The sequence below is a fragment of the Salvelinus alpinus genome, chromosome 14 (genome assembly GCF_045679555.1).
Source record: "Salvelinus alpinus chromosome 14, SLU_Salpinus.1, whole genome shotgun sequence".
In the NCBI taxonomy this organism is placed as follows: Eukaryota; Metazoa; Chordata; class Actinopteri; order Salmoniformes; family Salmonidae; genus Salvelinus; species Salvelinus alpinus.
The window spans coordinates 4,285,369-4,300,779 of record NC_092099.1 but is presented as its reverse complement, the minus strand read 5'-3'; the positions used below and the strand labels follow the sequence as shown (position 1 = coordinate 4,300,779).

The window sequence follows — 15,411 nt, the reverse complement described above, 5'->3', positions numbered from 1 at the left end:
ATAGTTAGCCCATACATATAATACGTTTGACACCTCTGACATGAGGCATAAGCCTGGTACCAACAATACGTAGTAGGATTGCAAAGGGAGAGTATATTACTGGAAACTTTTGAAGTTTTGTAACTTTCGCCTTTTTGGGTAATTCGGATTATCACAGGTGTCTGTAATTATCTCTGGCCCTCTGTGTGACCTTATCACATGTCAAATACACTGAGTGTGCAAAGCATTATGGACATTACATGCCATATAGGTATAGACTGACCAGGTGAATCCAGGTGAAAGCTATGATCCCTTATTAATGTCACTTGTTAAATCCATTTCAATCAGTGTAGATGAAGGGGAGGAGACAGGTTAACGGATTTTTTAAAATTTAGTTTTGAGACAATTGAGACACGGATTGTGTATGTGTGCCATTTAGAGGGTGAATGGGCAAAACAAAAGATCGAAGTGCCTTTGAACGGGCCAGGCGCACCGGTTTGTGTCAAGAACTGCAACACTGCTGGGTTTTTCACGCTCAACAGTTTCCAGCGTATATCAAGAATGGTCCTCCACTAAAAGGATATCTAGCCAACCTGACACAACACAACAGTTTATATATTTTTTTAAAAATCAAATAAGATGATTTTAAAATAAGAAATAGAATGTCAAAGCTGTAAAACATTATCCTAAATAAAAATCCACCAACTTAGTGAATACCATTGGGGTTTAATATGAGGTTTTCAGCATGAAATCCTTTATATGTGATAATACTATACATGAATGCATTTTTAAAAATTCAAATATAAATTACCAAAGTTACCATAGATTGCCATAGATTACCTGTTAGTTACCAACATTACAGAAGTTTAACTTTGGTAAATTACTAGCTTTGCAACCCTAGTCAGTCGATCTCAGCCAGGAATAAATGTTCATATACAGTAGAAGGTACATACTTATGTTTTGCAAAGGTTATCCTTGAAAGAAGTCTAGCAGATATAAATGCCCTACTTTTTAGTTCAATATACTGCCTCTCATCACAAAACAACAAAAACTATATTTGCTGCTCTCTTGCTTATACTGCTCTAATGCCCCTGAAACAGTTATTTTCTAATGAAAACAAATCAAACTCAGAATGTGGTGTTGGCGAGATTGGAGGGACGCCATGTGCGACTGACGTGTTTTCCGTTTGCTCCCGTGGTATTTTTAAAGTTTATGTGAATTTTGCAGCAGAACCGTATTTATTTTCATATATTATTTTGGTGATCCCTTCCCGTAAAAACCAAGACTACTTTACTTCCAAATGTCAGCATGTCGACGAAACATAAGGCTAAAAGCATGACTTTGAGAAAACCCGGCCTACAAGACACACTCTCATCACCGCCCTCTCCTGAGCCTGACGGCCCGGGGACTGACACTTTACCCGGGGGGACGGCTTGGCCTGGCGGCGCTGAAATGAACATTCTCGAGGCCATCAAACTACTACGCTCTGAGATAGTTGAAATGAAAACGGAGGTGGTTAATACGATTGAGGCCCGAATAAAGGAGGTTTCTGATACTTTAAAAGCAGATCTAACCATCCTGCGGAACGAGACGGTGCCAGCAATCACATCACTCAAAACAACAATGGCGTCGCACACTACAACGATTGCAGCACTGGAGACCTCCGCTACAAATGTCTCCGACTTAACTACATCCCTGGAGGCTGACGTGAAACGCCTCGCTGCGGATTTGAAAAAGGTGAAGGAGAGCTGTGTAAGTTTAGAGGGATTCTCTCGCCGCAATAACCTGAGACTTGTATCAGTCCCAGAGTCAGCGGAAATGCCTCGCGCCACGGATTTCGTTTCTGGGCTGCTGAAGGATGTTCTTGCCTTAGATGAAAAGCCCCTGATTGATCGTGCCCACCGGTCGCTGCGCCCAAAGCCCCGGGATGGGGAGAGGCCCCGTGACATAATTCTTCGAGTGCACTTTTTCCATGAGAAGATGGAGATTCTCCGACGAGCCCGCAATACCACTCTGAGCTTTCAAGGACAGAGCTTCTCCATCTACCAGGACTACTCCCCCACTGTTTCCAGGCAGCGCGCAGCTTTCGGGCAGGCCAAGCGACTACTTCGGGACCATCCAGGTGTGAAGTACGGACTGCGATTCCCGGCCCGTTTATGGCTATCTCATGATGGTAAAGACTACACATTTGAATCTCCGGATGAGGCTCTCTCTCACATTCAACGTCACATCAAGAAGTCTTGAACTTGCTCATAGTTCAGCAACTGTTGCTTGCGAACTGTGGATAGTAAGTAACCCACCTGTGGTACAATTATGTTTAGCTACAACATGCTAATTTTGTATAGTTGGGGAGTTGGCGAACCCATTCAGGCTTATTTGATGTGATCAAATGTTTTGATCATCTAGTGTGCTTGCCTTACAAGCATTCAGTCATTTTAATTTCATTGTATTGAGGTTTTACTTTACTCCTGTGTTTCTAGGCTGTCTTGCTCACCTATTCAGTTTGTTTACATAGTGTCTCAGTGACTCAAAATATTCTTGGCTATTTGTTTACTGCATCCGTTTGCATTGACCCAGTAGACAGTAAATGCTTCCCGAGGCGACACGTTTTTTGGGGTCCGCACTTAAATTTTAAAAGTTCTGAGCGTCATTTATGCCCAGCAAGCGTTCAACGTTGCGCACACGTAGTTTTTTGGTATTGGTTGTAAGCTGTCTCAGCATTCAACTAGACAACTATTATAATAATAATCATTATTATTATTTTTGATTGTCTTACTACGATTTCCTTACTTCAAATTAGGTCTTCGGCTGAGAGCCTTTATACATTTTATTTATTTTATTTATTTTCTCTCTCAAATGCCTGTTATAAGACTGGGAATATAATTATATACATCTACAAGTGGTGCTTTTGTAATTTCGTTTGCACAAGGGATTCACTTTTATTTATTTTTATTTAAAAAATGATTATCTTTTTTTTTGCTGTTTGATCCACTAACAAAACGCGACTTTAAAGAGCGGGACTGTGGGTTTAGGTTTAAGACCGCACTCTCACAGACATACTGTGCGAAGAGAACATGTTCTATTTAGGCTTGTACCTCGTTTGGGGAGGTATTGTCTGGGATGGGGGGAGGGGGTGGGGGGAGGGGTTGAATTGTTCAGTTCTAATGTTGTCATTCTGTCTTTTTCGGGGGGTTTTCTGTACTTTTTCCAAACATCTACCACCGTACATTATTACTCTGAGACAAGTTATTCTGGGGTTTTTGGGCGCTCATTGCTTTTCCATTCTATGCTTTAATGACAGGGTTGTATAACGGGAATGCCCAGAGGGGCCGAAACAATGCGATCAAGTACATTTCGTGGAACATCAAAGGGGTTAATAACCCAGTGAAGCGTAAGAGGGTGTTGACACACTTAAAGGGTTTGAATGCAAATATTGCATTTCTACAAGAGACTCACTTGAGGACTGGTGAGCACTTTAGGATGCGTAGGGACTGGGTTGGTCAAGTGTTCCACTCTAACTTTCATAGTAAATCAAGAGGGGCTGCCATTTTGGTTGATAAAGCTACTCCCTTTGTAGCTTCTGAGGTTATCGCTGATCCTAAGGGACGATACATCATAGTAACCGGTAAACTGTTTTCTACCCCTCTTGTTTTGGCTAGTGTTTATGCTCCCAATTGGGATGACACAAGTTTCATTTCTTCCTTTTTGTCTGCTATACCAAATTTAGATTCTCATTTGTTGATTTTAGGGGGGGATTTCAACTGCAAAATGTCCCCAGTTCTTGACAAGTCCTCACGAACAACTACAGGCCCATCTAAATGTGCCCTACTTATTCAAGCCTTTCTTCAGAAATATGCCATGTTTGAGGCCTGGCGTTTCCTACATCCTACAGATAGACAGTATTCCTTTTATTCTCATGTCCATCAAACATACTCCCGGATTGATTACTTCTTTTTGGACAAAAAACTTCTGCCTAACCTTCGGCAGTGTACTTACAAGAGTATTGTTATTTCTGACCATTCACCATTAGTGCTTGAACTAGAGTTTCCCCAGCGACCTCCTATGTGTTATCAATGGCGTCTCAACCCCATTTTACTCTCAGATAAGGAGTTTGTCAATTTCATTTCTTCTGAAATCACCTTATTCCTAGAAACTAATTCAACACCAGGTATGTCCTGCTCTACCATATGGGAGTCTCTCAAAGCATACCTACGTGGCCAAATTATCTCTTATACAGCCAACCAAAACAGAGTTCGCTCTCAGCGACTTCGGGACCTGAGCGAATCCATAGCCACATTGGATGAGAAGTATGCTACGGTTCCTTCCTCTGATCTGCATAAAGAGCGCCAACTACTCCAATCTGAATTTGATGAGCTTTCTACCAGGCAAGCTGAACAGTTACTCTTGCGAGCTCGGTACAGAGTGTATGAACAAGGCGACAAGGCCAGTAAACTCCTTGCACATCAGATCCGTAAATCTGAGGCCTCACGTTTAATCCCACAAATAAGGACCCCGTCTGGTGCCACCACAGTTATACATAAAGAGATCAATGATCAATTCAAACAATTTTACTCTGCGCTATACACCTCTGAATCCCCTCAAGACCCTTTGCTGATTGATTCCTTCTTTAATGGCCTGAATATGCCTTCAATTGATACAGACACCCATGACTGTCTAGAAGAAGAATTTACACCTGAGGAGATTGCAACAGCAGTGTCCGCAATGAAAAGTGGTAAATCACCGGGTCCGGATGGTTTTCCAACCGAATTTTACAGGACGTTTTCTGGTCTGCTTTGCCGATTCTTGTCTCGACTATTTGCAGAGTGCCTTGATACCTCAAAGCTACCGCCTACTCTTTATCAGGCTTCAATTTCATTACTATTAAAGAAAAACAAAGACCCCCTGGAATGTGGATCCTATCGCCCAATCTCGCTTTTAAACTGTGATTACAAAATTCTAGCCAAGCTTTTAGCCATCCGTATGAAAGGCTCGCTGCACCAAGTAATACACTCTGACCAGACTGGCTTTGTGAGAAATAGGCATTTGTTTTTCAATATTAGGCGCCTTATGAATATACTGTACTCCCCAGCGTCGGAGGACCCAGAGGTAGTGGTCTCACTTGATGCAGAAAAAGCGTTTGACCGCGTTGAGTGGGATTACCTAACAGCTACCCTTTATAGATTTGGCTTTGGTCCCAAATTCATTGCGTGGATAAAGATTCTTTATTTTTCCCCCATGGCTTCGGTACGGACTAACAACTTGTCCTCTGACTATTTTCCCTTGCACCGCGGATCCAGACAGGGCTGTCCACTCTCCCCCTTGTTGTTTGCTTTGGCAATCGAACCTCTCGCCATTGCACTACGCTCTAATGATGCCATTCAAGGAATAATCAGGACGGGCTCAGAGCAGAAAGTCTCGCTATATGCGGATGACCTCCTTTTGTTTATCTCTAACCCTGATACCTCATTGCCACGCGCCTTATCTGTTCTTAAAAGGTTTGGATCAATCTCAGGGTACAAGCTGAATCTAGGCAAGAGTGAGCTTTTTCCTGTAAACAAGGCTGCTTTAAAGTGCTCTTTTACAAGTTCTCAGTTTAGGATTGTCCGGGATCAATTCACCTACTTGGGAGTTAAAGTGACAAGGAAATATTCAAATCTGTTTCAGGAAAACTTGGTTGCTCTAGCAGACAGTTTGAAACAATCTTTTACTTTTTGGAAGTCGCTACCTCTTTCTCTTATCGGAAGGATTAATGTCATTAAAATGAGTGTGTTGCCCAAATTTCTATATTTATTTCAATGTTTACCCATTTTTATTCCAAAATCTTTTTTTATTTCACTGGATCAAACATTCATGCATTTCATTTGGGATGGCAAGGTACCACGGATTGGTAAAAAACATTTACAGAAGCCTAAGTCATTGGGGGGTTTAGCTCTACCAAATTTTCAGACATACTATTGGGCTGCAAATTTCAGAGCCCTTCTGTACTGGCTGCAGACTGATCCTACTGGCCCCAGACCACTCTGGGTCCAGATGGAGTCTGAATCGTGTAAACCTGCTGCACTTTCTTCTGTGTTGTGCTCGTCTCTCCCAGTGTCCCTAGGCAAAAGGTGTGTCAACCCAATTGTAAAGCAGTCTCTTAAAATTTGGAATCAGTTCCGTTTAGCCTTTGGCCTCCGAGGCTTTTCTCTATCAGGCCCAATCAATCAGAACATTTTATTTCCTCCATCTTTGAATGATGGGGCTTTTGGCATCTGGCACTCACTAGGCCTCTCCTCACTAGCCCAATTATTCTTTGATGACACATTTGCCTCTTTTGCTCAGCTACAGGAAAGGTTCAACCTCCCCCAATCCCACTTTTTCCGCTATCTCCAGACTAGGAACTTTGTCAGAGCTAACACACCTGAATTTCCCCATAGGCCTGCGAATACAGCTATAGAGAGCATCTTGGAGCTGAACAAGCTTCCTAGGGGCACAATTTCAGATGTATATGCAATCATTCATGACTTACAGAACCCCTCTTTGGTGCCTTTAAAGACTCGATGGGAAAAGGATTTGGGGGAGGAACTTGGGGAAGACACCTGGGAATCTGTGCTGCGCAGGGTGCATTCGTCCTCTTTTAGCACTAGACACAGCCTCATTCAATTCAAGGTGGTTCACCGTATCCACTGGTCTGGGGCCAGACTTGGAAGAATATTCTCTGATTTTGATCCTACCTGTGTCAGATGTAAAATTGAACCAGCCACACTGTTGCATATGTTCTGGGGCTGTCATAAACTGTCAGGTTTCTGGGAATTAATATTTAAATGTTTCTCTGATATATATGACACTGTTATAGATCCGTCTCCCCTTACAGCCCTTTTTGGTGTACTGCCCATAGGTACCCCCCTGTCAAGAATCCAGTCGGACACTGTTGCTTATACAACTCTTTTAGCTAGACGGCTAATACTACAGAACTGGAAGATGGCAGCTCCCCCATCTTATACATATTGGGTGAGAGATGTGTTGTGCTCTCTGAAACTAGAAAAAATTAAATTCAATTCACGTGGGAACCCCAAACTGTTTAATGAGGCTTGGGCTCCATTCCGGTGTTACTTTAAACAGTCCATCCTCTGATGGCATTCCTATTAAAACCAAAATAAGTCTGTATTTGACCCCCCTGTGACTTACTTAGGGGTTGGATGAGCATTTCTCTGTGTTTTTTCTGGGGGGGGGGGCATTAAGGTTGATGTGCTTATTGATTGTGACCTGCGGATGCCTTGTTCATCTTGCCGGGGCAGAGACTAAGGTGTGAGCTTGTTTTTCCCAGTTATTTTTATTTTTAAATTTTGTTCACGCCTACATAAAATTATTATTATTCATTTTTTATTTTAAAGCATTGTAAACTTTTCATTTTTGGTCCAGTGGATGGTTGGTCTGTGGCCTTGACTGTCTGTGAGTGGTTGCATTTCTCCACCCCATCCCTTGACTGTTTACAGGAACAATGGTGAGGTGGTTGCTCTGTCCCTATACTATAGATTGCCCTTTAACCTTTGTAGCCTTCTGCCTGGTGTGTTTAACTTGTCTAAAGTATGGTATCTTTAAAGCTATTTTTTTTTTATGTATTATTTGTATTTTTTTCTAGTTGAGTATATTATTTATATTGCTTTGTCTTGTCTGTGTGTGTAAAACTTAATAAACAGAGTTTTCAAAAAAAAAAAGAATGTGGTGTTGGCATACCTTCTAATGGCTTGGGCAGGAAGTGAGCAGCTGGTTTTGTTTTCTTCACTCGATTCCCCTTCATGGCTTGGCCTTCTTTGTTGAGCCCCAGGAACCAAGCTCTCCCTGACTCCTGTTGCCTGTACAGCATCGACGAGTAGATCACATAATAGTTCTCAAACACAGACTCTTTGAACTTGCATTCTGCCGTAAAGAGTTCCTGCAAAGACAGAAGACAGGTTAAGTATCATGTCTATGTGGCAGAGCCATGGCTAAGTGGTAATGGTCCCCGCTCTCAATACATGTATAACTCCCCATCGGTGATCGGGTTCAATCCCATGGTTTACCCAGCAAACCAAAATTGGTTCTGTGGAAGTTGCCAGAACATTCGTTACGTTGTTCTCATAACACAAAAACTGTCCAGTTGTGTTTATCATTATACAAAGTTTGTCTTGCAAGAACGTTCCCAGAACAAATTTAGTCTGTTCCTTACCTGGAAACCTAATGAGAATGTTCGGGGAATGTTCTGCGGTGGCTGTTACAGCTGTGCACAACATTTTAGTGAATGTTTGGAGAACATTCCAAGGATATTTCATTTAAAACATTTTCTGAAAATAAAAACATTTTCATCAAAAACATTATTTGAATGCTTTTGGGATGTTGTCCTAATGTTAGATAAAACCGTAACTACAACTTAATGGGAATCTTAGCTACTTTTATGGGATTTTTCCCAGTTTGCTGGGTACCCTTCCAACGTTCTCTCCTCTCCACACCTGTATCCCCACTTGTAATTTATAATTTGTACAATAAAACTTTAAAAAGTCAAGTTCTTAAAAACATGATGTATCTTGTTCTTATAAGAAATATAATGTATGTTCCATTTGGGTCTCGAAGCATAGGTAAAGGTAACACCCTATTCCCCATATAGTTCACTACACTTATCTGGTTCACTATCACATATGGCTCTGGGAAAAGAAGTGTACTATGTATTAAGATATAATTTGAGACACAAAGCCTTTGTGCAAAAAACAATGAAGCATATGAACATCATTCATGTTTGAACATGTAGCAATATCCAGAGGTCACAAAGACAAATTTTATGCAGCTCCACTACACAATACGTTTAAAAAAAGCCACGTTCGACAGGATTACCAAAACAGACTGACGAGCTCAAATATTCAGAACCCCTGAATGTGGCAGACCAATCCGAACTCCTCTCTCGGCATGTCCAGCCCTCTCATTATCTCAGCCAATCATGACTAGTGGGAAGGTTGCTCACTTTTTCTGTGGTTTAACCAACAAGGCTCATAATTTAACAATTTGATTCATATTTACAGATGGCATACAAGTTTGTTATTAAGGCACATGAAAGTTCACATGTTCCAGAAGGCATTTCTGCCAAAAAACGCATTTTGATAAAAAAAAAAAATTATTACATTCAAATGGCTCTCCTATGAAGTCGTGACTTTCGACATACGACTGGTTTCCTGAATCGGGTCACAATTGTTTAGGAGCCCATAAAACGGCAGCCATCTCCTCCGGTGCCATTCTACATTATATGCCTAGATGCCTCAATTTGTTACACTAGCTAGAGTATATCTGTGTGTATGTTGTGCTAGCAAACACCCAAGAAAGAGTCATGAAAATACACTCATTACATCTGTAATACTTTGTGCAAACAACCTTTTAGCTAAGCCAGGGACCTCACCATCCTTCACACACCCCTTTTTTGTCAATGACAAATGAACACCACATCTCACTCCGCTTTACCCCCATTCATCTCATTCAACTGAAGAGAACCGGAGGGTAATAAAGAGCGGTAATAATTATCGGTCCCACATTGGGGTTTTCATTGGGGTGTATTAATAAACGCCTGGTCATGCTTCAAGTAGTTCTGGTTGGAGGAGTTATTCAGCACACCCCCACAAAGGCCCTGTTTGAATAATTCCAAAATGTATCCTTCCTTCCTCCCTCCCTCCATTCCTTAAGAGTTGATTTGTCGCTGACATGATTGCATAGGTCAATGTAAGAGACCCCACTACTAGATCACACCTATCCAGCCAGAGCAGCAAATTATTTGTACGAGTCTGAGCCACAAAAAGAGACCCTCAAATCCCAATTTCTCTCTGACGTTTAATCTTCTTCCCTGCTATTTCCCCTCGCTAGGCATTTATGATTGGGACTTGATGTAGTTAATAAATATTACGTGGTCTTTCCACCGTTTAGGTGTTTGCTCATAACTCCCACAGCTTCACCCTGGGGATTATTTATGGGGTGAGTGTGTAGTTCCGACGACGCACCCCATCACCGAGTAATAGCAGGTTATTAAGCACTGTGTTAAATAGCTCTTGTCAGGGCTTAACAACCAGTCGGGGCCGATGACGACAACTAAGTGACACTTTGGGGGACTTATTAATGACTGGCTCAATCAGATGAAATTGCATTAGGTAAGGCAGGCACAGGCTGGTAGCTGTATTTGGAGAGCTTCCAGTCTCCTTAATTGAACACTCAGAGGGATTCCATTGACTGCATACAGACCCGAGGAACTTAACCGGCTCAGTTGGTTAGCGAGAGCTGCTAGTAGCGCTAATGCTGTATATCCCTTGTGTCATGCTTGTAACACTGAGGAAATAACTTAAGACTCATAGGCTGTGTTTACACTGCCATCCTACACTGTAAAAACGTATTTAGCCTTTTAGTTGTTTCAGCTAATTTTCCAAAGTCAATTCAACTGAAAAATAGTAAATTCAACAGAAAATGTTGAGATACCATGATTTAGTCGACTAGTCAGAAAATGTTGAGAAGTTGACTCAATGAGTAATGTTGACCAGTGAATTATACAATACACGTTGACTAAACGATAATGAAATCGCTGAATGTCTCACGAGTGAATGCTAGAAACGACCAGTATGTGGGCTTCAATTTTCACACAAACATCTTAGTTTCTCGAGTTCTCTGTGGTTCGATTCGGCGGTCATCTAAGCATGAATGTCAGCATCGGTATTAGGAACAGTTCGAATCAATATATGATTTTAATAGCACTAGCTATCTAGCTAACTGTGTCTTTTGAATTGCTAAGGCTAGCCAACTACCTACTGAGCACAAACTGCTTTTGTAAAACAGTAAATAGCCTAAAGTTAAGGCTATGTTACAACCTAATGTAACATTCAACCTTAAAATTAGTAACACATTTTGAGGTTACTGTAACTACAAATGTCTTTTTATGTAACCATATAAAGTGTGCATTTTCAAGATAACATGCAAAGGTCATCACACCTATGCTGTAATAATCTGTACAGAATCTCGAACGGCATTGAAAACTTAACGAAGGCCCGCAGGCACGAACGAGGCTAGCTAAAACATGGGTCGGGACCGGACAGTAATCGCAGCCAGTAGCTTCTGAATGCATTTTGGCGTTCGATTTCCTGTGTTCCTGTGTCTGGCATTGAAAGTTAGTGCTGCCGCGCTGCAGTCAGGAAAGCACTGTGTGCCACACATCGGAGTTTCTGCAGCCCAAACTGCAGTGTGTGTGTCTTGCCAATCATATTGACGCAAATGGAATCACACAGTGCAATAACAGAGAGTGAAGCGCCTTTTCTCTGGATGGGCTTTCCTCTGGTGTTTATGCTCGTTAGACAACCTGAAAACGCATCGCCCAAGCAAGAGACTTCAGCTCCATCTTAACTCCTCCTCCACATTCACTGGATTGGTTGAAAAGTGAAGAAGAGAACCTCCCCCGGCAGTCTTTTTTCTTCTCGTCAAGACCAGTATGTAGGAGATCTAGTTTCAGGTGTTTATTTTAAGGCTGCTACGTTAGGTTTGTCAGGTTTTGGCCAGGACTGTTCTGTTTTTTTGTCACTAGATGTCCCCATTGCACCTTTTTTGTACCTTTTGTTTTTCCCTTGCTCTATTATTGTTTGCACCTGTATGTCGTTCCCTTGTTAGTATTTAATCCCTGTGTGTTCCTTAGTTCCTTGCTCAGTGTTTGTATGTTAGCACCCAGCCCCAGCCCAAGCCTTGTTGTGAACATATATTTTTCTCTTGTTGGATTTTCCAGAGGTTCTCTGGTTTTGTTCTTTTGTATTTTGTATTAGTCTTTTAGGTTTGTTTTTTCCCTTGCTGTTTTTACCACTTTGTGGATTTTCTTTGTATTTTGGAAGTTATCTATTTTTTATTAAACCACCATCTCTAGTACTGCTGTGTCTGCCTCATCTTCTGGGTTCTGCCGATTTAGTGACTGTTTCTAGCACCGGGTCCTGACAGAAACACTGAGCCATTAAAATGAACCCAGAGGCAGCCAGTACCCAGGACTTTTTTCCCATGCTGTCCCACCACGAGGGGACTGTCCAACGTCACGAAGCTGCTCTGGTTCAGCAAGAGGCCTTAATGGCTGGACATTCTCAACTTCTGTCGGAGATGATGACTTCCATAAAGCAGATTTCTGATCAACTTTCTCCTGCAACCGCTTCTGCTCCAGTTCATCAGATTCAAGTGCCCGTGGCAGTTAACCCCCTGGCTGAACCTCGTCTGCCGCCTCCCCAACGGTTCTCAGGTGATCCGAGTGGTTGTAAGGGGTTTTTCACCCAATGTTCTCTCTCCTTCGAGCTGCAACCCTCGTCATTTCCCACCGACCGGTCCAAGATAGCATATATCATCACCCTGCTGTCGGAAAAAGCCCTAGCCTGGGCTACTGCTGTGTGGGATGCCCAAAGTCCCTGCTGTGCCAGCTACTCTACCTTTGCTGAAGAATTCAAGCGAGTGTTTCAAGGTCCTACCAGCGGTCCTGACTTAGCCAAACAGCTCCTGACTCTCCGCCAAGGTCGGCGCAACGTGACGGACTATGCCATCCAGTTCCGCACGGTGGCAGCAGCGAGTGGCTGGAATGACGAGGCGCTCACAGTGTGCTTTTTGAAGGGTCTTTCCGACACCATCCAAGATGAACTGGCCACTCGGGAACCACCGGACAACCTCGAGTCCCTGATCAAGTTGGCTTCACGCATAGACCAGCGTCTGAGAGAGAGAGAGCTCAACCGTAGATCTCTCACCCTAGCTCCTATCGGTCCCAGCTCCGAGTCTCCACCTTTATCCCCGCTGACTCCACCGGAACCCATGCAGGTTGGACGCATCTCCCAGGCTGAGAGAGACCGCCGGATGAGGGAGCGATGCTGTCTATATTGCGGCAAACCGGGCCATTTCCTCTCCACGTGTCCCGGGCTCCAGGGAAAACGCACTCTCCCGTGCAGGCCTGGGAGGACTGTAACGGGAAACATAACCTCCTCCCATCCATCCAACTCCCGCCTGCTCATTCCAGTTACCCTTTCCTGGGACAACCACGAGCTTCCCCTTCAAGCCTTGGTAGACTCTGGAGCCGCAGGTAACTTCATGGATGGTGTCTGGGCGAAGGAGAATGGCGTTCCCTCTGAACCTCTAAGTGACCCCATAAGGGTTACTACGTTGGATGGAAGCCCTTTGGGATCTGGACTTGTCACTCGTGTCACTACCCCCTTGCGTCTTTCAGTTTCCCAACACCAGGAAGTGATGAACTTTCATCTGACCTCGTGTTCCGAGTTCCCTCTCGTCCTTGGATACCCCTGGCTTCACAGCCATAACCCTCACATCGACTGGTCTGTGGGCACTATCAAGCAGTGGGGTCCTACGTGCCAAGCCACTTGTATCTTCCCAAGTTCCCCGAGTTCCCCTCCCGAGTCTCTAGAATCCATCGACCTGTCCCGAGTTCCCGAGTGTTACCATGACCTCAAACCGGTATTTAGCAAACAGAGGGCCACCAAACTACCACCCCATAGACCTTACGATTGCCCCATCGACCTGTTTCCGGGCACCTGCCCCCCCAGGGGTCGGATCTTTTCCCTATCTCCTCCCGAACGAGCTGCTATGGATACCTACATCAAGGACGCTCTGGCAGCAGGCCTCATGCGTCCATCCACCTCGCCGGCGGGAGCAGGGTTTTTCTTTGTGGCCAAAAAAGACGGGGGATTACGTCCTTGCATCGACTACCGGGGACTTAATGCCATAACCGTCCGTAACCGCTACCCGCTACCCCTTATGGCCACAGCCTTTGAGCTGCTCCAGGAAGCAGTGGTCTTCACTAAGCTTGACCTGCGGAACGCATACCATCTTGTGCGGATCAAACCCGGTGACGAGTGGAAGACCGCTTTCAACACGCCTACTGGTCACTACGAATACTTGGTGATGCCCTTCGGCCTGACCAACGCCCCGGCTGTGTTCCAAGCGCTCATAAACGATGTGCTTAGGGATATGCTTAACATTTTCGTGTTTGTTTACTTGGATGACATCCTCATCTTTTCGAGCTCCCTTCAAGAACACACTAAGCATGTCAGACAAGTGCTCAAACGCCTCCTAGACAGCCATTTGTACGTTAAGCCGGAGAAGTGTGAATTCCATTCCTCTCGAGTACAGTTCCTGGGATTTGTAGTGGAACCCGGTCGAGTCCAGATGGACCCCAAGAAGGTAGGGGCGGTAGCAGATTGGCCCACCCCCAAGTCCGTTAAGGAAGTTCAGCGTTTCCTGGGCTTCACTAACTTCTACCGCAAGTTCATCAAGAACTTCAGCTCGGTGGCAGCCCCTCTCTCAGCTTTAACCAAGGGTGGCAACACAAGGTTTCTGTGGGGAAGAGAAGCTGAGACGGCCTTCCAAGGACTCAAGCAGCGCATCCTCTCTGCTCCCATCCTGACACTACCGACGGCGGATGAGCCTTTTGTGGTGGAGGTAGACGCATCAGAGGTTGGTGTTGGAGCTGTCCTGTCTCAGAGGGGTGAAGACAAGAGGCTTCATCCTTGCGCCTTCTTCTCTCACCGGCTTACCCCGGCCGAGAGGAATTACGATGTGGGGGATCGGGAACTCCTAGCGGTTAAGATGGCATTGAAGGAATGGAGACACTGGCTCGAGGGGGCTTCTCAACCGTTTCAAGTGCTTACGGACCACAACAATCTGGAGTATATCCAGCAGGCGAAGCGGTTGAACTCCAGACAAGCTCGATGGTCTCTTTTCTTCAGCCGATTCCAGTTTATTCTCACCTATAGACCCGGGTCGAAGAATCTCAAACCGGATGCCTTGTCACGAGTCTACTCTCCTGCCATTCGAGAAGATACTGACATGACTGTTCTTCCTGCCGCTAAGATCGTGGCCCCGATCTCGTGGCAAGTGGAGGATACCGTGAAACAAGCTCAAGCCATCGAACCGGGCCCTGGAGGAGGTCCTGCTAATCGGTTGTTTGTTCCCAAGGCAGCAAGGTCCCAAGTCCTTCTGTGGGGGCACTCCTCTCGCCTCACCTGTCACCCGGGCGTAGGTCGCACCTTGGAGTTCATCCAGCGTAAGTTCTGGTGGCCCACCATAAAAGAAGACGTTGCCACTTTCGTCAAGGCCTGTTCCGTGTGCTGCCAGGGCAAATCTTCTCACCTCCGCCGTCAAGGACTCCTTCACCCTTTATCTATTCCCCACCGACCCTGGTCCCATATCTCGCTGGACTTTATTACTGGCCTTCCTCCGTCCCATGGTAATACTACGATCCTAGTCATCATCGACAGGTTTTCTAAGGCGGCCAGGTTTGTTCCCTTGACCAAATTACCTTCTGCCAAGGAAACAGCTGAGTTGGTGATTAACCATGTGTTCCGAGTCTTTGGCATCCCGCAAGATATGGTTTCCGACAGAGGTCCCCAGTTCGCCTCAAGGTTTTGGAAGGCCTTCTGCCAACTCATA

General features: G+C 44.5%; 1 protein-coding gene across 2 annotated transcripts in view; it reads right to left on the bottom strand.

Annotated features, from left to right (window-relative positions):
- fgf14 (fibroblast growth factor 14) overlaps positions 1 to 15,411 on the bottom strand; it is a 329,652-nt gene that overhangs the window by 5,172 nt on the left and 309,069 nt on the right. For both annotated transcript variants that reach the window (XM_071341954.1, XM_071341955.1), the window contains exon 4: positions 7,696 to 7,894. In XM_071341954.1, the coding sequence (XP_071198055.1) occupies positions 7,696 to 7,894 (199 nt within the window). The remainder of the gene's footprint in view (positions 1 to 7,695; positions 7,895 to 15,411) is intronic.